The following is a 22,022-nucleotide window of genomic DNA, read 5'->3' as shown; positions in this document are numbered from 1 at the left end:
AGCCATAGCTATCAAAACTGTTTTTACTTTTTTCCCTGGTATTAAGAGAGCTGGTGCTTAATGAAATGTTTTGAGAATAGGCTTTTGACATTCTACTAACATTGTGTGTCTGAGACAAGAGTTCTTCCTCTTATTTTATAGAGAAAGGGAGGCAGTTTGTAATATTTTGTTTCTCTCCTGCTGTTACCTTCGGGATCTTACAGCGGTGGGTTGTTACGCTGTTTGTTCTGTACTTCTTACTGGCTGATGTTTGCTTTCTGAAGAGAAGCACAGATTCTGCCAACCAGCTGTGCTTATTTCCCTGGATTGTACCACACCACATTCAAGGAGCACATTCGTGAAGCTTTCAGAAATACCTAGTTCTTGTCTAGCACCTTTTTGGTACTGACAGTTTGTCCTAAGTGCTGTTAGCATCCCAAAGAGTTCTCCACCTCATTTCACCTTCAGTTCTGCAGTAAAGATCTCCTGCTTGTCCATCAAGTGTGGACCTGGAATGCTCCTTTCCTCTTTCAGGTGCTATTTATTTTTGAACTCTGCATTCTAATGATTTAAGTATTGATACAAATAACATTTGAATGTGAAAGTGACTTAAGCAAATCAACCCATGCTTCTTTGGTAATGGAATGCAGGTACCTCTTTTCAATAACAAAGACAATTCAGGCTTCACAAGGACAGGAGGCACGAAACACGTCAGTCACTTCCAAACTAGTACCAAATAAACTAGACTTGCATATATCCACTGGAAAGACAAGCACTTAAACAAGTCACCTGAAAGATACAACAGCTACCCAGGCAAGCATCTTCTGTACCTGAGATAAAAAGCCAATGGCTTTAGTCTTTGCTATATGGTTAGAGAAGACAAACATACAACCTTTCTGTTAATCTCTGATGCAGCTGCTTTTGTCCATTATAATTTATTGTACATAGAATTGCTAACATTTTATTTTTGTTGGTATAACATTTTATGTGGCTTGTATGATCAGTGTTATAGATGTAAATATGCTAACTCATAAAAACGACAGTTAAACAATTTTTAAGTAACTAAGCTTGAAGTTAACAGTTAATCTGGTGTACACAGAACACATACAAGATGGCTTTTTACTCTAACATCTGTTAGATGTTATGCAGTAGCTAGCAGAAATGTTTTTTTTTTTTAATTTAAAAAATAAAAAATAAAAAATATAAGCTGAGTCCTATTAACTTCTACAGGTTACAGGTATTTTGTACCCAGATTGCCATGCAATTGGGCCTAGTATCTTGTTTCTTTTCTGGGGAGAAAAAGAAACAAGATACTTACGTGAGTTCAGCTAGACTGGCTGCTGTTTGATTTATTGCTTGATGGTGGATAATCCCTGGTGGAAACACTGATGTGTCTGTGAGAGTAATTCATGAGACCTATTTTCTCCTTAATATTAACCTGATGTAGATTTAAAAACTAAATTCTATTATAGGATTTTTTAAATTACTAATCTAAAAGAAAACAAGTGTAACATTTTTCAGGATATCTTGTTTTGGTTGCTTTGTAGCTGCTGTACTTCTCAGGGTTCCACGAGTTACTGCTGAGTTGCAGATGTATCTTAATTTTCTTTTGTCAGGGCGAACTGGTGACTGCATCAAAGGCAATAATTGAGAAAGAATATCAACCAAAAGTCATAGTGAGCACAACAGGACCAAATCCCTTCAATAAACTCACTGATCGAGAACTGGAAGAATACCGCAAAGAAGTAGAAAGAAAGCAGAAGGGGCCAGAAGGTTGGTTTGTCTGTGTGGTGTTTTTTTCTGCAATAGACTTCAATAAAAGCAAGTATGTTACTAATTGGAATGTGGGTTACCTGAAAAGGCCATAGGTTATTTTGCTTGTGTTCCATTTTTTTCTGGTGTGAATTAGGAATTTAACAAGAATGTTAGAGACAGGGAGGGCAATCCAAGTGCTGTAGAGTATTCTGTAAAATGAATTGAGCTAATTTGAAAAAAATATCCTGAGGTGTTCAGTATGGCCAGCTAATGTTCCTATTAGGAAGCTGAAAGCTTAAAACTTCAGTCACTAAAGTGTTCAGGTACTGTCATAAAAGTCATATAGGTGTTCAGGTACTGCAGAGTATCCCAGGTTGTTCTGCTGTGTTTCCTTAGCACTAGAGATCATCTAGGGCAAGTTCTCAAATCCACAGGTTGATGTGGATTTGAGAACTTCAGCCAGATTACAGAATTTGATTGCTACTTGGAAGTGGCACATCAGGGAGACTGCCCAAGAAAAAGACTTTCTAAATTAACATAGAATGAGGAGAGAATCTCTGTAAAATGAGATTATTACTGCATCTACAGAAGTAGGTCAGGATAACTGCTTTAAAGTTTTACAGGATAATGCTTCTAGTGCTTACAATTTGTCTGTTAAGGTTTGAACTGAACAATGCTGGAACTAGAAGTGCAGTTTCTTTTGCAGTGTGTGCTCCCTGCTGCAGCTTCTTGATAGGACAGTGTAGGAACCACTGGAGACTGTGTATGTTCAGCTACACAAGTATTGGACTGTCTGGGGGACTGGGATACCGTGCTGTCATGCCTGCATAACTGCGTGCCTTTATTCTCTCAGTAACACTGCTACGTCCTTCTTAGATAAGGTATCAAAATATGGAGACTGTGTTACTGAGACAGACACCAGCTGGGGAACAGAGTGCTTTGCTTAGAAATCAGGACATCAGTGAGCAAAACACTTCTCATAAAAAATCTCTGGATTTGAAAGGCAGGTCAAAAACCTTTCAAGGAACAGATATGAAGACTTTACAGGATTGCGACGCATCACCACTGTCTAAATCTTTAGATAACACTCAGTTTGCTGCTGCACGGGTTTCTTGTCAGACCATGCAGCCAGTCATCACACATCTTAACCGAGAAGAGCCAGCTGGGCAGAAGTCCTCCCAAAAGGAATTTCATACCGCAGTGATCAAAGCGTTAAGGTCCAATCCCGATCTTTTGACTGAGGCCTCAGAATATGGTACAGTTGCACTTGCAATCTAAGGAACAAACTCTGTCTTCATCATTTGGAGATTCTGTCAGTTGACTTCTATCTGTGGGACTGATTTCACTGTTTAATTGTCTAGGTGAACTGTCTGGAACAATGATTCTGTGTTGTTCCTGATGTATGGTGTACTCTATTAATTACTCCTTTGCATCTAGGGCTATTTAAACCTGGAAGCAACGGGGACCCTCCTTACTAATAGCAAATACGCAAACCACTGTGAAATCTGTTTTTGAATCATTCAATTACTGCATGTTTCTCTGATCAGCTGTGCAGTCTTCCATTCTTTTCTTTTTGTATGCAAATTTATTTACTCTGAGTTTCAGTAAAGTAATTCAAAGCAAGCAAAAGAGCGTTATCTTGTGTTGGTCTGATAGCATCCCCCCCCATTTGTTTGTATCTTCCTTGTGATTTTTCTCACAAGTTTTCATAGGACGATATTATGTCCCAGCTCATAAACCATTATATTATTCATATACTTTTATTAACAAACAAACAAACAAAAAAAAACACAGCACAACTGTAACTTGAACAGTATTGTTAATACCAAGCTGTCACTTAAATTTCTTTTGCTTGTTTTGATATTACTTAATACCCTGGCAGAATTTTGATTCAAAAAATGTGTTAAGATTTCTTGTGTTTGAAGCAAAAGGACGCTTTTGTCTCCTCCCATGCTGAAGCATTTTGTCTGCCTCTTTAATTTCTGTTTGTCTACACCTGCAGAACCTTCAGAAGATGGCAGACAACAGAAAGAGAGAAGTGCCCCGGATCACACTTCAGCGCGCACTCCTCCCAGCACACCAATTAAAGTAGAGGAAGGTATGTTCTCCTGATTTGGGGGCCAGGGGAAGCCAGTAACTGCATCATTAGTGACTGACGCATGAAAATATATGTACTAGTATCTAATAAAGGTAAATTACTTCTTGTACACTATTTTTATACTACCTAAAATATACTACTCTGAACTGTAAGTGTAATAGGAGTTCTGTTTACAATAATAAAGAAGTGTGCATTAATATAAAGACAAATTTTCATCTCTTCAGAATTGCCTTGTTATCTCTTGGTGTTTCTCAACTGATTTACTTGTTTGTGCATTTTCTGCAAGAAAGACTTGCTCTTATAAAATGAAATGTCTGATGGTGAACCGGATACTAATTAGTTGCTTTGGTAAATCTCCTTCACTGATTGCACATTTCTTAAACATTATTGTACTTGGATTACACCTCAGTAAATGTTTTTCCAACTCAATTTGAATCTTAGTTTCATTGTTTGCTAACCTGACGTGGTAATTATGATTAAAATGAGACAGGTCTGGGAGTCTATAATTTCCTCAAAAGAAGAAAGATAAAAATCTTGAACAGGTGTAATCTAATTTTTGTCTTGTTTCCTTTACCTCGTACATTGGATATATCACTCGTCTGTTAGTCTTCCATTCACTACTTCATCTCATTCTGTTTCTATAAGAATGGTTGCAACCATTCTTCTAATTTAACACAATGGCTGTGATGAATGCATAGATTCTCTATTTGTGCTTTTTTCTTCTTGTGGCTGCGTTACAAGCAGGAGATGGATATGCTAAAGAGTACCTGTTACCATAGTAAGTATCATTCCATACTCTGACCTGCTTATGTGCTTTGCTTCACTCTTGCTTCTTTGTTTACTAATTTTTTTGTTTTGCACTTTTTAAAAGGCAGGCTTTTTCAGCTGAGACACTGATTTCCGTAGTTCTTGATTTCATGAAACTCTAGGTAGTTACAGATTATATGTTAAAATGCCCTCCCCCTTTGAAAGAGACTGCAGAAGTGACATTGTGTGTTTCCATATCTGTGTCTGATTCCTTATGGTTTCAAAAGGAATAGTCTGAAGTTGTCCTTCAGCTATAGCTGAAACAGGTCTGGGAGTTTCTGCCCCAACGATTTGCTGCTGCCCGCACGGTTTATACTCGGTGATGAAAGTTCCTAATCTATTCCAGTTCAAAACTGGTACCAGGGATATAGATCTGAACTCATCCAGCGAAAACCTACACGGAATTGGAAATGGAATTAATCCTCTGTTACATGTAAGCTATAGGGAAACTCAAATTCCGGCCAAGGAATGACAGCGAGTACTTGGTGGCAGCAACTTCCACAGCTGTTTCAGCTAGATCTGCAGGGCTACATCAGATTATACTTTAAAGTAATAAGGATGTTTGGCCCACTCCATTTGTATGTTCTGTTGTATCCGAAAGCCAGTGTTTTTGTTGTAGATACAAACATCAGATTACATTACAGACAACTGTGATAATACTAATATGGTTCTAAAACCTGAAATTCTTCTACACTGATAACTCTGTTCCACAAAATCATATGGGTGTATGTTCAGGACAAACATAAAATGCTTATTTTAGAGACCTGAGTAATTGAAAATGCATGCCATGACTACTCTGACTGGCAGGAGTTCTGCTGAATGACAGTGTTCTCTGTATACAACTAGTCAGTTGTTTTTTTCCTCACGTTCTTTCTGTTTAAGTGTAGCTGAAGTCAAAAGTGTTTTATGTTTGAGTTATAGCCTAATTTGTATGTTTGTCCATGTGTTTGTGGTTAAAAAACAATCAAGTAAAAAAACAAAAACATAAACCTTTATTTTCGTAAATAATGTTAATTGTAAACACAAGTATTAATGTTACTTTCAAAGCTCTCTTATGGTATATTTTACATATATATATATATATATATAAAGGGAGAGCATGGATGTAGACATTATTCTGAAGGAGAAAAAACAGCATGAAACTTGGAGGTACTGGTGAATTCTTAAACTGTAAACAGGTTTTTTGCAGCAAGATGCAATTTGAAACCTTCTGGGCTACATTACTGAAATTCATCAAGTAAAATAACAAGCCTTTTACATATTGTATGCTTTTTAGTCTAATGTAGAATTAATTAATCTCCTTAATTCTGTAAAAATATTTCTCTTAATGAGCTAGGTAACAGACTTTTGTTCCATTTTGTCTTAATGTTAATCTCTTTAGCATAGATGATGGTAATTTGACAAACTGGGAAGGGTTGCAGTAAGTTTCAAATAAACTTGTTTTAAAATAATAACAATAAATCTGACCAACAGACAAACACGGTGCCTGCTCTAAAACCAAGCCTACTAATGCTTTCAGTTAATTCCTGAAAAAATCAAATCCAAAAAGTGTAGTGGTACCGAAGAAGTGTAGGTAGTACTTACGTGTGTATATGTATTATGCACACTTGTACTGGTTAGTCTAGAGCTTCAGGAGGCAGCTCTTAATGTACATAATTGCTTTCTCTTTTACTCTGTTTTAAATCCTGCCCGCTTTATAACTTTAAAACTTCTAACTTGTGCATTCTGTGTGTTTGGAACTGAATACTAGCGTGTTTTGTTTATTTAACATATTAGATGTTTGTGGTGCTCTAGGCAAAATGTGAATACCTGGTAGGAAACCAACATAACAGCCCTGTAAGAGATATTACAGGATAGTAAGTCCCAGCTGGCAGAAATAAAGTCACTGTCCTTTCCATAAGAAAAATTGGGAAGCATCTAGTACTTTCTGTAAGTTCTTGTGAAACCTGTCAGGGTTTTGGAGGAAAAAAAAAAAAGACTTAAAAGGGGAAAACATAGATGCCTTTCTTTGGTGTCTAACAATGAGTATGGCCTGGATTTTGTGCTAAATTCCTCCTTATGTAACAGTGGAGATGTATTTGACACAGCTAAGGAGATAACTTCTCAGTTTCAGTGAAGTGTTGAAAAATGCAGGGAACTTGAAAAGTGATCGTTGTTGTGTATGTATGCACAAAAGAGCTTTAAACAGAACATCTCTAAAGCATAGCGGTGAATGAGGAAGGTGTTACAATTTGAGAGTAGTGGTAAAATTCACCTTTGGACATGAAGTTAGCACTGAATTTTTGATGGTCCATTTTTTCTGGGGTGAGACTTGCTGTATTGCATAACCTGCTGAGCTTATTTAATTTGATAAACTACATGGATTTTACTTATAAGAATCTGTAATATTTATTCATATATCTTGCAAAATAAGCGAAGCCTTTGTGATAGGAAATGATATTCAGAAACCACGTGTGTTAGACCTCATGCAAGAACATTGGAAATCCATGTTTTGCAATTAAAAATTGGCAAGCCAACGGTTTAGAAATTAATGGATTTGCATATATCAGCTACAAATCAGCACTTTCTTTTGTGCTTGCTGGGGTAAAACTGAAAAATTAATCAAGATTCTGAGTATTATGGTGCTCTCTTCAATGCCAATGAAAACTGTAGGTTTAATTCCTGCTTACTATACTAAAATCTCATGTTGCCTGCAAATGTTACACACGAAACATGAGAGAAATCTAAACAGTTACTGTCTCTCTGGCTTACACCCACAGAATGGAATCGAGCTTTATCTCTTCTGTGGTAAGAATCCCAAAAACAAACAAAACTTTTGAATATCTTCTTTCTATCTCTGTGCTGAAAGCTGAAGAAGGATAGACCTATTACAAAGGCTTTTATGCAAAGTAAATATTTTAGTTTCTTTTATAGAGTGCACTTACCATTGACTTGCTTGGCTCTCCCTGCCCGAGGGACACGAGTGAACTAACTGGGTCATTATCTGTCCGTCCATTAGAGACACAGCAGGACCAGACTTACAAAGATGACAGTGATGCTGCAACTTTCAAGCAAACCCTCCCAGATCTCACCCCTGACGAGCCTTCAGAAGCACTCAGCTTCCCTCCCTTAGGAAAGGAGGAAGGGAGATGTGATGAAGAAGTGCCCAAAAGCCAAACGGAATCACCTGCAGTGGAAAATAAGGAACCCCAGTCTCAACCTGCTGAAGAGCCGGTAACACCGACAGCTGAGGAGGGGACAGCAGCTGATGCAGGTAGTGATGAATCTCCAGGAAAGTCCCCATCAAAAAAGAAAAAGAAGTTTCGCACTCCTTCCTTCCTGAAGAAGAGTAAAAAGAAGAGTGACTCCTAAAGGCCAAACACACTGCAGAAACACTGTCATATTTTAAAATTCATTAACCACTAGAATGTACCAGATTGTACTGAGTGTTTTGTCTTATTATGTAAATGAATGCAACAAGTAATCCAACCAGCCCCTCGAGTTATGGCTTGATTGTTTAAGGTTATAACCAGAAATTAACATCTGAAAAGGTGCTAATCCTGTGTTTTCAGCAGCTACCGCAGATCTGATCCCTACTTTCTAATGAAAGACCAATGATTTCCACGCAGAAGTCATTGAAGCACTATTTATACTTTAAAGCCCACACCGCTTTACAGGAGAGTAAGTTTTCACAATTAAAAATGCAACACAAATTGCTTACCACAAGGAGCTTTCCCTTTCAATATTCTGCTCAGAGTCCCAAGTAAATTTCTTCTTAAATGTTGACTTCTAGAGAGGATGCTTTTGCAGTGGTGTTTTCAAGGGGATGTCTTGAACTGACACGTAAGCTTCTGCGATCTTGTGATTACAGATCATGTTCTAGTAAAGCTTTGAGACTATCCATTCCTCCTCTCTTCCTCCCCTCTTCTGACTATTGTAACGAAATGAAGGTGTGTTTCACTTTATTTTACGTCTGGCACTTGAAATCATCTTTGTCTAGGAGGACTGAAATAACCGGCGCGTTCCGCTCATGTGCGTTGAAGGAGCCCAGCCTTCCAGTGAGTACAGCGTGGGGGAAATCTGTCTTTCAGTCTTGCCTCCCTAGGAATCGGTCATATGGTAATTGTGCTGTTAGAAAAGGTTAAAGTGACTCTGTCAGAAGCTTTCCAGCTGGTGATGTGAAGCCTGGGCAGCTGTATTTTAGGCCTTAGCACAGGTTTATTGCACCTGCTTAAAAATACATCGGGTGCACATGCAAACCTGTTGCATATAAACCCTATTTGCGGCCTTTTGTGTTTATCCCTTACCATTATAAAATTGTAAATGTGTTACACTATTGAACCCTTTTTGATATTATTTTCACTTTAAAAAAGAACAACACACTGGCATTTCTTTGTTTTTGTTGTTGTTGCCAGCAGTAAAGTACAGAAATCCCAGCTAACCTTCTTAATGATGTATTTTCACAGATGTTTGCTATAAATGTTTGTTTACTATGTAGCATGGTAAAGAAAATCACTTTCACTACTGAATTACCTATTTTCCAGTTATTGCCATGCTTCTGTCTATCACTAATCGTAAAAGTAGTTTCCAAATCTGATAGGTAAAGCTTGCGAGAATTCTCCAGAAACCGTACGTAACTTACCCCAGCCCCAGGTAGGGCAGGCTGTGAATCGTGTCCGGTTTCCAGTATTAGCATTTCTGGTTGTGACAGCAGAAACCACTGAAAACTCCTTGGTGTGTGGGAGAGGGAGATGCTTTGATGTGCAGTGAGGGTCAGTAACAGAACGTGGATGTTACCTTGTAGGATAATGTATTATTAACCATTGCGATCAGTAAAATAGCAGGAAATTAATGCCTTACAATTAATTCATGCAGTAGAAGCATCGAGTGAGAGGTGGGTTCAGCAGCTGGGTGCAGCTTTGGATTAGAAAGGCCTACATTAGGCCTGAGGTGTGCTGATGCCTTGGACTGGTTTCAGACAGCGGAGGGAAAACAGCTGAAAAGGCAGAGCTGTAAGGCTTCGAGTGAGGGAAGAGGTTTGGAGGTAGCGTCGAGCACCACGAGAAGTGTAACGTCACCTGTTCTGGGATGGGGAGAGGTAGGGCGGGAGCAGGAATCACTGTGCGCGAGCCCCCTGAACAGTACTGTTTAGTCAGGACTGCATGGCACTAATGGCTTTGAGCTTGTACTTTAACCTTGTATGTCCTCTGTACACTAGGAAGCATACAATACTTATTTTGCTAAATTGTGTTTTATTGCAGGGTCGTAATTAAATTACTAATTGCTCTATGTTTCAGTTCATGAATGGAGTCCCTCCATTTATCTTGACCACATATGCAATGACTTTTAATTTCTAATTTTGTAGTTTGTTCTTTTAATTCTTTGTATTACAATATGAAATGTAGTCATGTATGGTATGGTTACACACTTCGGGGCAAAATAAAGTCCTGTATTTTTCTTTTTCTTGTATCATTAAGTTCTACTCACAAATAAAACTCTTTAAAAAAAAAAAAAAAAAGTCTCTTCCCCTTCTGTTTTCTAGTTTTATTCTACAATTTTTATTTAGCTCTGTTTTCTGTTAAGGATTAGTATGTTGATCAATGACTGATTTCATGTATTCTCAGAAATTCTCAGAAAAATGCTTAGATTTACTCCTTTAGGGGTTCCTTCCTAGCCATTCCACCTGAGCAATAAGCAGGAGGGACACCAAAAAGCAGCAACAACCAGGTTTAAGCTGAAGATCTTCCTTGGGGAAGGTGGCGAGGTTCTTCCCTACCACCCCTCCCGCCCCTTCTGCTGAGAGGCCTCCGCAGCCCTGCCTGGGGGAAGCTTGCACCCTGTTGGCAGCAGTCAGCTCCTCGGGGAGGTTTTTGACTCCTGTTGTGGAACTCCAGCCTCCAATCTTGCTCAGGCAAGTAGCAGCAGCGATGTTTGGCTCAGATGAAGTACTGACCACGTGTGTACAACGTAACGGTTTATTTGTATTGCAAAAGGACAGTGGTTGGTCATCCAAAACATACCGTACAGTATTAGAAGTACAAAACATCTCAGTCATATATTAAAAACAGTCCACCTGTGCCAAAGTACCAGTCAGGCTCAGGAAGCCTGTAGTGTGCTGCTTGGTTTGGGTTTGATTGTCGGGCTTTAAGGCAGTTGATGCAGTTTTATGAGGTCCACTGAGAACTTGTGCAGATCTCATGATGTGTATAGAAACTCCCCATTAGATAGCTCTTGTCTGCTAGTGAAAACCAGGCAGAACTCCTTTTTGTGGCACCTTTGGGCAGTGGAGTTGCTCTGGTTTGTGCTCCTGACCAAAGCAGATGAGCAAAGAGCAGTGCTGCAGGGGGGGAGTTAACAGCACTGGGTGCTGGCTGTAACTTTGGGCTGTGCTGTGCAGCATGGTGCTGCTGTACTGCTGCTCTCAGCTTGCCCATGATTTGAATACTTTACTGAGCTGCGTGTTCTTGGTTTTCTATTTTTTTTTTCTTTTCTGTTTGCAGAACTAGCCAAGCCAGCTGGGAGGCCACAGCCAACAGAATTCCCTGTGGAGGCTGCAAGAAATCTGAAGTCTGCTGTTGCTGCGTCTTTGCATCTGGCCTTCCAGAAGATCTTCCCGTTTGGCTGCTGGAGGCAGGTAGCAAGAATCAGGTCATGTGGTGGTTCTTAGAAGCTGGTGACAGTGCCATGGTTACTTCCTACCTTTGTCTACTCCTCCTTTGTCTGCTGTTTTATAGAACCAAGTAAAATGAAGGGGATGAGGAAGAAAGCTCCACAGACAGTGAAGCAAACCTCTGCCCCTGCCAGCCAGTAGACTGAAAAAGAAACAAATTCAGGTTTTTAGCAGTTTTCCTTGCATATAAGTGAGCAGGCGTTTATAGCTCCTGTTCTCAACAACTTACTGATACAAAGGGAGAACATAGGTGTTGGTACAGCTAAAATCACTGAATTTTTACTGTATAATCTTGCACATGTTACAAGCAGGAGGTGGCTAATAGCACTGCTGGTAATAGTTCTCTTCCAAGGGAACAGCATGTTAAAGGTGGTTGTTTTACATGGGGTTTGTTCATTCCTGCCAGTATAGAAACCGGGGAAGTTCCTATTCACGTATTCCACTTTAGTTGCTTGGAAACTCTCACTCGTTGCCCCAGCACTTTCTCCGTGGCCATTCATACAAAACGCAGGGAAATCTAATGCTGGGGGGCACCAAGGGCACTACAAGTGCTGCACGCTGGAGCTGTTCTGCCATTTTGGTTTTGCTGTAAAGTCCAAAGCTAGTTTTTTCCTTCCTAGAAGTTCCCTGCACACAGTACCTGTGCTGAGGCACGGGGCAGGTGTTTGTGCCAGCGTGAGCCAGTTTGGCCTTTGGGTGCAGTGAGGGAAGGGGTGCTGGCTGTGCTCAGAGTTAGGGTCGCTCAGAGTTCAGGCTCTGGTGCGCTGCACAGCTGCTTCCCCTGAGGGCCACTGGGCACAGCATGGTCACCGCCCCGAGCACCAGCAGCATCGGCCTTGTGGGGCTGCTTTAACCTGGTTTAGGGGTTGCTTTTAATGCAGCAGAATTCTTTTTTTTTGTATTGCAGATTATTGACTCGCCCTGCCTAATTCGTACACCATGGGGATGCAGCTTCGTGAGCTGTTAGAGCAAAGCAGCCCTTGCTCTCACTGACTTGTTTTCCCAGAGCCAGCCCTGGCACTGAGGTGGCCCTGCGCAGCAGGTATGGGTTTCTTGCCAAAAAGGCTGAAAATAAGCCCAGAAAGGGTAAGAGCTGCTGGTCAGCTGCTGGCTCCCACTGCGTGCTGGGGTGCTTCTCTGCCTGTGTAGCCATGTACTGGGATGGGTTAATTTGATGCTGCTGAGCTGCCTAAAGAATCAGGCACCACCTTTGGCATCTCTGTTCATACAAACCTTTCAGTTCATCCACCAGGCTCCTGTTGAGGCTAAGAGGGGCCTTGCCTTGCCCTGGCCCTTTCCGTGCAGCTCTTAGGGCCATCTCCTTCTGTGAGGACTGTTTTAGGGCTCTGAGCTGGGGGCTGGGGTTTCCCTTCCTGATCTCCTCCCCTCCTCCCACCCCCAACAGGCTGTAGGCTCCCCGAGGGACCTTGGCAAAGGCAGGAAGGCAGAAGGGCCCCGCTCACCTGTGGCTGACAGGATCGGGCCCAGGGCCCTGGCCAGAGCCCCCAGGCTCCTCAGGATCCCCATCACTCTTCCTTTTTGGCCGGCAGAACCTGTGAAGGCAAAGAGTCAGTCACCAGGCTGCAGCTTTGTTCTGTCTGGGGCAGGGACAGCCTGAAGGGCAGGCACTGGGGCTCCTGGAGCCGGTTCTTTTGGAACTTCCAACTTCACAGTCACTGCCCAAGCTCTATTTTTTTTTCTCCCACAACAAGGTAAATGTGACTGTGTTATTAAACATTCTTGAAGAAAAAAAAAAACAAACAAACAAACAAAAACAAAACAAAACAAACAAACAAACAAAAAAAAAAAAAACAGAAAAAGGCTAAAACCTTACCTTGTATAAAAGAGCTAAATCTGCTTCCCTAAATTTTAAAGTAGTAATTTTTTTTTTCTGCTGTAAAATACAGGTGCATGGATGCAAGTTTAAGTAAGAGCCACATGAAAGTCCTGGTTAAAAGGAAAGCCCTGCTTTTTTCCCTCAGCAGGCACTGTAGTGCTGGCAGCCTTGGTAATGAACCAGAGCTAAAGAAGGAGCTGGCTTCTGCAGGTGGCAACTCAACATCATCTGCCATACAGGGTTCTGTAGCAACCAGCACCACATCCAGCTCTTTTCCAAGGAATCGGGAAGAAATGATTTCACTGCTGGCAGATGGCTGCTGTCTCCTTCAGAGGCCCAGGCTCTTCCTTCCTCAGTGGCGTTTGTGCTCTTTGCCCAGGAGCCTCATTTTTTACCTCCTATTCTTGATCCTCTTAATCATGACCAACATCGTGGTTGCTTCAGGTTGACCCAGCCCATTGGAACAAACCAGCAAAAACCTGCAAAAGTAGTGTGCTCACCGGGCAGAGTTTGACTGGGCTGTCAAACTGCTCCTGCTTACTCTGAAAGGACTTAGTACACAGAGCTGACAGTTTTCAGAGCCAGGTACTGTCAGGTCTGGGCTTTCCTGTACTTCAGTGGGGGATGTTTTGGAAGTTCTCAGGGTCGGAATATTGTCTTCCCACCCCCAGCAGTCCCATCTGGCTTTCTTTGATTTTAGTGAAGGAGGCATTTCAGACAAGCCGCAGCCACAGTGCCCAGTCCAGCACGCAGACCTGAGGCCACCCCAGGACCCAGCTGTTCCTCTTGATGCATCACTGAACCTGAGGTCACTCCTGCGTTCGAGCCAAGTGCATACAAAGTCACTTACGTGCCCAGGGGCTGCCCCTCCAAGCAAGGACACTCACCATAGCCTGATACCACCGCAGACAAACATGGGATAACAATGGCAGCAGCTGGAAAAACACACAAAAGAGACTGTCAGCGACCAGCAGAGTTCAGCTAAAGGAGCAATCGCAAAAAACACGTGGCCTGAACTCATTACTGCTGCAGAGAAGTATGCTGAGCTCTGGGGCACTGCACCAACGATGAATCATACACTTTAATCCAGTCCAATAACAGAAACACCCCCCCGAAGCCAACCTGCACGAAGAGCCATGTGCTCTGAGCAGGTGTTTCCCATTACTGCTGCTCCTCTCCACTGGGAGAGGGGTGGGTAGGGCAGATCAGCTCAGGGCAGCTTTGCAGAGGAAGGGGAAGGGAATCGCTCACATTTCCCCCAGCCTGTGAGCTGCCGTACACAGAACCACGCTGTCCCCATGCACAAGGCTTTACTCACAGATGAAAGAGGCAGCTTGAGAAGTAAGACCGTTAAGTCCAGCAAGAGGCTACAACGTTTTTTAAAGAAAAAAGCCAAGAGCTGTTCAGCAATTGCTGCCCTCTTACTGCAACAGGGATCTTTTCCGCCAAGAGGGAAGTGCTTTCAGCATGCAAAGCAGAATCTTTTCTGGGAAGGGAAAAACGATTGGAGAGCAGGAATGATGGATTTGTTGCCTTAACTGCAGGCATCCTAATTTCTTGGGCAGGGGGAGGGAGAGGGTGGGAAAAGAGGTCTCTCCTGAGAGACCTCTCAGGATGGCTTAGCTAGGGAAGAGCCAGATCTAGTAAGATCTAGAGTTTGAAACCTGTCCACCACACGGCTGGTCCTAGGCAAGCAAGCTACTAAACAGATGCATTTTGTGGCTGGGAGTTTACTCTGAAATCAGTCTGCATCATGCAAAAGAGAAGTCTCCTTTCATAATTAGCCTCAGTTGAAGCTTCTCAACAATAGCAGCATTGGGGATATCTGAAATCTTTTCTCAGATGGACACTTTGGTATGGCTCCATCGCTGATGAATCCAAGTTCATTCATAATTGTTTCCCAGAATAATGGCTTAAGTTGTCAGAACACTGTTTATGTAAGCAGTTATGCATCTTTGAAAACCATCTGCACTCAGCAAAAGCTACAGGGAGTTTATCTCCCTCCCTGGCCTAGGAGCCTGCAATGCAGGAGAGCAGGGCAGCGTCCAGCCCGCACAGCCCCGAGCCACGATGTTCAGGACAAGGCCGACCTGCCCTCGCCCTTGCTCAGCCTGAATCTTGCACCAGCCCTCACCGTAACATAGTGCAGCTCTCGGCAGCCTGTTGCCTAAGAAATAACGCAGCCACCTTTGAAACACAAAGAAATGCTCTCTTCTTTTCCTGACACAAGCTATTCAGTGAATATTTTGCTTCTAAGGTCTGGTGATGGGGGAAAAAAAAAAAAAAAAAAAAACAAAACACGAGCTCTGTAGTGAGATGGGACAATGAGCACTGGGGATGCTTCCTAATGTCACTACGGCAACTTCCTTGGATACAAACAACACGAGGAAGCAACAGCCACTATTCCTCCCGGGCTGTATAAAGAGAAACATCAACTTCTGCTGCTAACACCTTGAAACAGAAGTGTGTCTTTCTTAATTAATGAATAAATACGCAAAGAAAAATTACGTGTGCATAGAATTCAGGGCAGTTTGGCTCACCAAAGGAGTACAGCAGCAGTCCAACGCTCAGCAGGGTCACATTTGCAGCCCATCCAATTAACAGGAACGCTGGAATCAGCAGCATAATAGCCTGCAAAAATGAATGAGTCACACAGTTACATTTAAGCCGTGCTTGTTAAAGCCTCACTCCAGGTGTCCTGCCAGGTCTTTTCCCCGACAGAATTACACTTAAACCAGCGCGTCCTTCCCTCCCAAGCAGACATTGCAAACTCATCTGGATGGCCATGCATAAACACAATTCACTTCTCTGTTCTCTCCGTGCCACATGACTGCAGACCACATACGCACTGGAGTCACCTATAACACAGGCTGTAGCCTCACAGCTCATCTCCCAGTTGAGGAAAACAATGTTTTCGCAGTTCTCTCACATGATCTGCTTTCTTTTCTGCCTCATTCTGTGCTGAACTGTCCAGAAATTTGGTTTCATCTCTTAATCCTGTGAGCTAGCACAAGATCAAAAAGCCTGTGTGCTACAGCTCCTTTAGTTTTTTTTTGCAGCAGCACTGGCTGATTCTAAGGGTTGTGTCAAACCCTCTGGAGTTTTTGGAGCCAAGAACAAAAAATGGGGGAATTCACTAGGAAAAAAGAAAAAGAAAAGGTTATTCCTCTATTCAAAGGGCCTGGATTTCAGCTCCCCTGTGATCTCTCCCTCATACACATTTTTTTTTCTGTGAAAACTGATCAGTTAAGACCTGCTGCAGGGTTTTAATTCCACTCCCACAAAATGCCTCATTTTGAAAACTCAGTGATTAATGAGACACCGTAACCGCTGTGCTAAGAGAAGCCACATTTGCCATACGATCCAGATCCATAAACAAAGCACCAGAATCACCGCAGCCAAAGGAGGAATTCCCACAAAAGCCACCCAAGCCACATGCATCTGCAGAAAGCGTGCCCAGGGGCCTGCAGGTTTCAGCAGGGAGCACGAGGGTGTTTACAAGAAGCAACTGGCCAGTTAAACTAACTGAGTATTTCACAGTAACTACACTTCCCTGTGCAGGAAAGAGTAAAAAATACAGAAATTTGCAGGGTGAGCCACAGTTTGCATAAACTGCAGTGCAGAGAACGTGGAGGAAGTTGGTGCAGAGGACAGAGCAGCACCAGTGCAGCAGCGTGAGTTTTCTTAGGGAAATGCTTCCCCTGTGACACAACAAACACATCGTTAGCTTTTGCCTGCCCGGGAGCAGGGTGGGGATGATTTCCCTAGCAGAAATAACTTTTGAGAAAAACCAAGTCAGTTCACCGGGCTGCAGTGCGATTTGCCACTGTTGAAATCACACTGGCCTCAGAGTAATGCATAATAAATGGATGGAGGCTTTAGCTGTCCAAGCAGACGTTACCAAGCAGCAATAGAAGTTCAGAAACGCTGGAAACCTGCTGTCCTTAGCTCCACACACAAACGCAAGTGACAAAACACATCTACTTGTCCCACAGCCTTAGTATAAGCTGCATGAGCTGTTCCCTGTCATCTCAGTGCAGTATCACCATCTCTAAGATGAAAGAGGCAAACACTGCAAACAGATGCACGCTTCTGTCAGAGAAACTTCTGCCTGTGTATTGGTACATGCTGTTGTAATATGGAAGACCACAACGTTGTAGACTAGAGGAAGATTTCTGTTTCCCCCTGCCCACCACTGAAATGAGACAGACAGAATTTTCTTTTGATCCGACAAGTACAGCTATAGCCTCCAACCACTGTTCGTTGCTCTTTAGACTGAAGATTAATGTATCAGATTTATGGGGGGAAATAAAAAAAAAATATATATATATATATATTTTACCCTTTTTACAGCTTTGATTTCATTTCCTGGCTTGATTCGGCGAGCATAACCTCCCTGGATCACAGCCATTGTTATTCCAATAAAGAAAAACATCTTGCCCTGCTGCATGCTGTAAGGGAGGCAGAAACACAGGTTACAAAGTCATGCACAGAGCATTCCACCATCAGATGCACAGGTCCAGTGTAGACCCTTTCCTGAGCAAGACAGAGAATGCCTTTAGATGCTCACACGAGCAGCACAAGCTCTTAATACGCAGACATTAATTTCCACGACAGGCAAACAGAAAGAAGATGAACCCATTACTTAGAGACAGGACAGCTGCTGGCAAATACTGCAGAGGTCTCTAGACTGCTGCGATGTAGCTGAGTTGTTACTAGGGTGGCCCACGAAGAGCCCACACGTTACCTCGTGCCATGGCAAATCTCTGCCCTACGTGCAGGAGCTGTTGGTTTCTGAGGAATGGGCACAGGCACGGTGGTGAGGCCCTGCACTGGGAAGCTTGCACTCTCCTTCCACCCTGAAATATTTCTTCAAGTGTCCCTTTCTCCTCTCTTATCTGCTGGACTATGTGGATGTTCTCAGCTAGAAGTTCTCACCTCTGTAACAAGCATGTTTGTCACACAGCCTGTACTGTCGGCATAAAGTTGAGTATCTCACTGTGTGGCTATCCTGAAAGGACCTTGCCGAAGCAGCCTTACTGCACTAGAAGACCTTTCCTTGTTGCACACACATTAGTTAAGCCACAAACTGTAATGAAAGACAGAAATGCAGAGATGAGACAAAATCCTGAGAGTCACTGAAAGGAAAGGACACACATACGGAATCGAGCTACAAGATCATGTTCCTGGCTGGGAATCTTCCTATGAGCTGGCAGGAAAAGTATTTCAAGCTGAGCTTCTTTTAGTGGATTCTGTTCTCTCTGCTCTAGTGGTTGACTAGAGGAAGTCAAACTCTCAGATGTAATGACTGTACATCGTACGCAGTGCCATCACATGGCTATCCCTCAATCATTCTTTTTATTTTTATTTTTTTTGAGCCTCGAGATTTGTCCTGATAGTGTAAAACTCTTCTGGGGAAGAAGAGAAAAGATTTTATGCTAGTCAATCAATACAACTAGCCCAGCTACAGATATTTCAGAAGCTTTAGTTTAATCTTGTGTATTGATTTTCTTTAGGTCTTAGAAGGGGTGCATTCAATGAGTATCTCCCAGGGTGATAAGCGGTGTGCCTATGTTTTCTTAAATTCTTCCCACAAAGCCCAATCATAAATGAATGCGATGGCTGTTTTTTTTTTTTGACTCTTACCAACTGATGTTAGTAATAGTCTTCAAGCCTCTTTCTTGAAAATAAAAGACCTTAAATTAAGCTTTTGGAAAACAGCCTAGATGAAATACATGACGTGTCTTTTAAGCGCACTGTACCTGCTGAACTGGAATCTCTGGTGAGTAAGAAAACTCAGTGTATACTCCAAACCAGAAAACAGGAAGAGGTACAGGAAATACACCACGCCCAGCATTTTCAGATTCTGAAGATCTAAACGAACAAAACACCACAAAAAACAAACAGGGAGGTGAGGGGAGTGGGGGAAGAGAGAAATATGGTGGTGGTTTTCAAGCACTGCTTTAAAATATAACAGCAACAGTTACATGATAGCAATAGTTGTAGTGGACATAAAATAACTGTACAGGGAAAAGGTCTTTCCTCAGATGCTCATTTTAAATACCCATACAAGACATGCCATGAAATGGATTCTGCTCATTACCTTCCCTCTGGTGAGAGAAGAGCCCAGAAGACTGATCTCTCCCTGCGTCTCTGCTCTCCCTCATCCAGTCCAGTCCCTGTCCCTCATATTCGTACCCTCTGATTTCCTTATTTTTAATCAGCTCCTGTATTCAGTTTAATACCTTGGAATGGTTCTTTCAGGACTACACTGGCTAAAGCACAGCATCCCTTCTAAGCCATCTGTGGTCTTTGATAGATAGTCTTACTTGTTTTTCTGTGAATGCAGTGTTTAACGTGTTTTCTTCTAAGGGGGCTCCTTTCCTGATGCAACAGCATGGATGATTAGTTGGTGGACCCGGCAAATGTTGATTTATTTTCTATGCCTTAAATAATTTAATGTAGTGAAGTGCTCAAACCCTACATCTCCAAATCCTGAAACAAGAAATAAAAGCCCAGTCTAAAATTTCTTGTTCTGCAGCTTGGATCCGCATATTAACATGTCCCTTACTTATGCCTCAAGCTGTGTTTTTAAATCACTTCACTTCCTGCAGCCTACCCAAACTGCAGCCAGTGCCTGAAGAATGAGCGAGTAGCAAGTCAGAAATCCTCAAAAGACTAATCTAAAACCTCTTTTTCTGGGAATACGAGGGTCAGCATAAGTTCATAAATTAATAGGGTGGATTTTAAAGAGTTAGAGTACTGCTTCCAAATGGGTGTGACTAAAGTCTGCACTTAGAAACCATCCCCAGATACAAGAAGATACATAATGTAATACAGAAAGCAAGTTAACACTTACTCTTCTCTGAAGGGGATTCCTTTCCTCGGGTGACTGCAGAGAACTGAAATAAAGCCAGAGGACTGAGCAAGTCAACGGCTGCCTGAAATCCAGATGTCACAGAGGAGACCTGATGACAGAAAGAGGTTTATTTTAAAAAACTGATGTAATTACTACTGCAGGAAAATGACAGCAACAGTCAGAAGTGCTTCAATACCTACAAACATTACCTGAGATGAAACAAGACAACTGGCTTTGGGGTCTGAGCAACCCCCGATAACATCCCAGACCTCCTGAATTAGTTCCAACACTGTAACTAGAAGGTAGAGCACTGATAGCAGTTTTCACTGAAAACAGACTCCTTCCTGGGTTGCTTAAAAGGCAGAAGCAGCTCGTTCTGCACAGACTGAAGGTGGCTCGGTTTGGCTCCCTTTTTGCATCACCCTGCCTGTCAATGAACATTTACTGGGTAAATAATGGCACAGCTGCCTGCAGCCTCGTGGAAAGCCGGGGATTTGTGTGAGCTACAGGGCTGAGAGCAGTAGGTGCAGCAGCACAGCAGGTGACAGCCTGGAGTGGTACTGCTGGTTCTTTTAGCCAGCCAGTGACACCTCCTGGGGAAGCAACAGAAAATACCATTTCTAGAGAGATTCCTTAGAGAGATTTCTAGAGATTCTACACGCCCACGTTGTGTGGCTTTTTTAAGGGGAAAATTTATTTTGTAGCACTTCTGGTCCTCCTACTCCACACATCTCAACCTAATTATGCATCTAGTGACACCATCCCTGCTCTTCATCACCAGGAGCTTAGGAGATGCTTTAATTCCCTACAGATGTACGGAAAATGTTTTAAACTTTATTATTCTTCTTCTAAAATATGAAAAGCAAATATATAAATATACATACACACTGTGTAAATTCTTAAGGAAACATTTCCTTTCAAAGTAGGAGAATTTAGGCTGCCACTTTGCAGGACAGTCACAGGAAGATATAAGAGGGACTCAAGAATCCTAAGTAATCACATTTAGCATTTAATCCCCTCAAAACACTGCACAGGCTTCATCTGATGAGCTTCCTCTTCATCCCAGCTGGGGAAGGAGGAAGCTGCTGCCCCCTTTGATGCTGAGATTAAAGGGTAAATTACCAGCAGAACTTCAGCATGTGCCTTGAGGATACGTATGGACTGGGTTTAAAAAAGTGTGTAAACAAATCACCCTTTAAAATGGTACTAACACCGCCTGGCTTGTTTTGACAGTCTTCTGAGCATCCAACAGCCCAGCTCTGGAGTCCGTTGGTCTCCCACCATCAGTCAGATCAATATACCAGGCTGTTTTACATAGCCGTAAGGCTGCTGATCCACGTAAAACAAACTGGGCTGTTTCCCCTTCCACTGCATGTATTACAGAGGGTAAAAAGACACTCCCAAGAAGAAGTTTCCTCGTGCTTTTATGAGGTCTGTAAGAGGATTTCCTGAAGCTGGCTCATAGCAGTCCTCAGTTCCTGCATTTATTGGCATGATGGTGTTTGCAGTGCAGCACACAGAAACTGGTAACAAGCAACTCTCTTCAAGAATGTCTGCCAGTAATAAAAAATCTGCAGTTTGTAGCTGTTTTGAGTTATTATTCATGTCAGACAGGGTGCCAAGCTGCTTTTGTACTATAAGGCTGATTTTATTTATATAGAAATATATATATTTACAAGGTTGATTTTATTTATATGTAAATATATATATTTCTTTTAATCTTCTCCTGCCTTTGCCCTAGAAGCAATGATCTAGAAATGACTTCACCCACTGATTGATGAAAAAAATGTATTAGACCTGATGAAAGCATTTCACCACCCCCAAGCAGCAAGCACACACTGCCCATTTCAGGGAATGTCACCAGCTATGTGGAGTTCCGATCCTCTTCAGGTTCAAAATCTACAATGCTTTGTGTTTAATCTTCACATTTATGACTTATTTTTAAAAAATTGCTCCATTTCACTTCATAATCACCCAAAGCACCTCGAACATCAGACATTTCTCACAGTGTCTGTTTCCTGTTTTCCTCTAATTCAGA

General features: G+C 42.2%; 2 protein-coding genes across 12 annotated transcripts in view; one reads left to right on the top strand and one right to left on the bottom strand.

The window, feature by feature from the left end:
- The window catches only part of ADD1 (adducin 1), a 60,286-nt gene extending 50,136 nt beyond the window's left edge, over positions 1-10,150 (top strand). For 2 of the 9 annotated variants that reach the window (XM_082758849.1, XM_082758847.1), the window contains exons 14-17: positions 1,596-1,752; positions 2,738-2,989; positions 3,737-3,832; positions 7,638-10,150. In XM_082758849.1, the coding sequence (XP_082614975.1) occupies positions 1,596-1,752; positions 2,738-2,989; positions 3,737-3,832; positions 7,638-7,990 (858 nt within the window). In that variant the 3' untranslated portion in view covers positions 7,991-10,150. Of the gene's footprint in view, positions 1-1,595; positions 1,753-2,737; positions 2,990-3,736; positions 3,833-4,576; positions 4,611-7,637 lie in introns of all 9 variants that reach the window. The other 7 variants (XM_082758850.1, XM_082758848.1, XM_082758855.1 and 4 more) reach the window with 5 other exon arrangements.
- Positions 10,151-10,579: 429 nt separating this feature from the next.
- MFSD10 (major facilitator superfamily domain containing 10) overlaps positions 10,580-22,022 on the bottom strand; it is a 28,101-nt gene continuing 16,658 nt past the window's right edge. For all 3 annotated transcript variants that reach the window (XM_082759746.1, XM_082759745.1, XM_082759744.1), the window contains exons 7-13: positions 19,985-20,093; positions 18,888-18,999; positions 17,468-17,576; positions 15,666-15,756; positions 14,013-14,060; positions 12,752-12,841; positions 10,580-11,430 (exon numbers count right to left, since the gene is read on the bottom strand). In XM_082759746.1, the coding sequence (XP_082615872.1) occupies positions 11,324-11,430; positions 12,752-12,841; positions 14,013-14,060; positions 15,666-15,756; positions 17,468-17,576; positions 18,888-18,999; positions 19,985-20,093 (666 nt within the window). In that variant the 3' untranslated portion in view covers positions 10,580-11,323. The remainder of the gene's footprint in view (positions 11,431-12,751; positions 12,842-14,012; positions 14,061-15,665; positions 15,757-17,467; positions 17,577-18,887; positions 19,000-19,984; positions 20,094-22,022) is intronic.

Source organism: Aythya marila (assembly GCF_965140915.1).
Source record: "Aythya marila genome assembly, chromosome: 4".
NCBI classification, from domain to species: domain Eukaryota; kingdom Metazoa; phylum Chordata; class Aves; order Anseriformes; family Anatidae; genus Aythya; species Aythya marila.
This window is presented reverse-complemented; position numbering and strand designations above follow the sequence as displayed.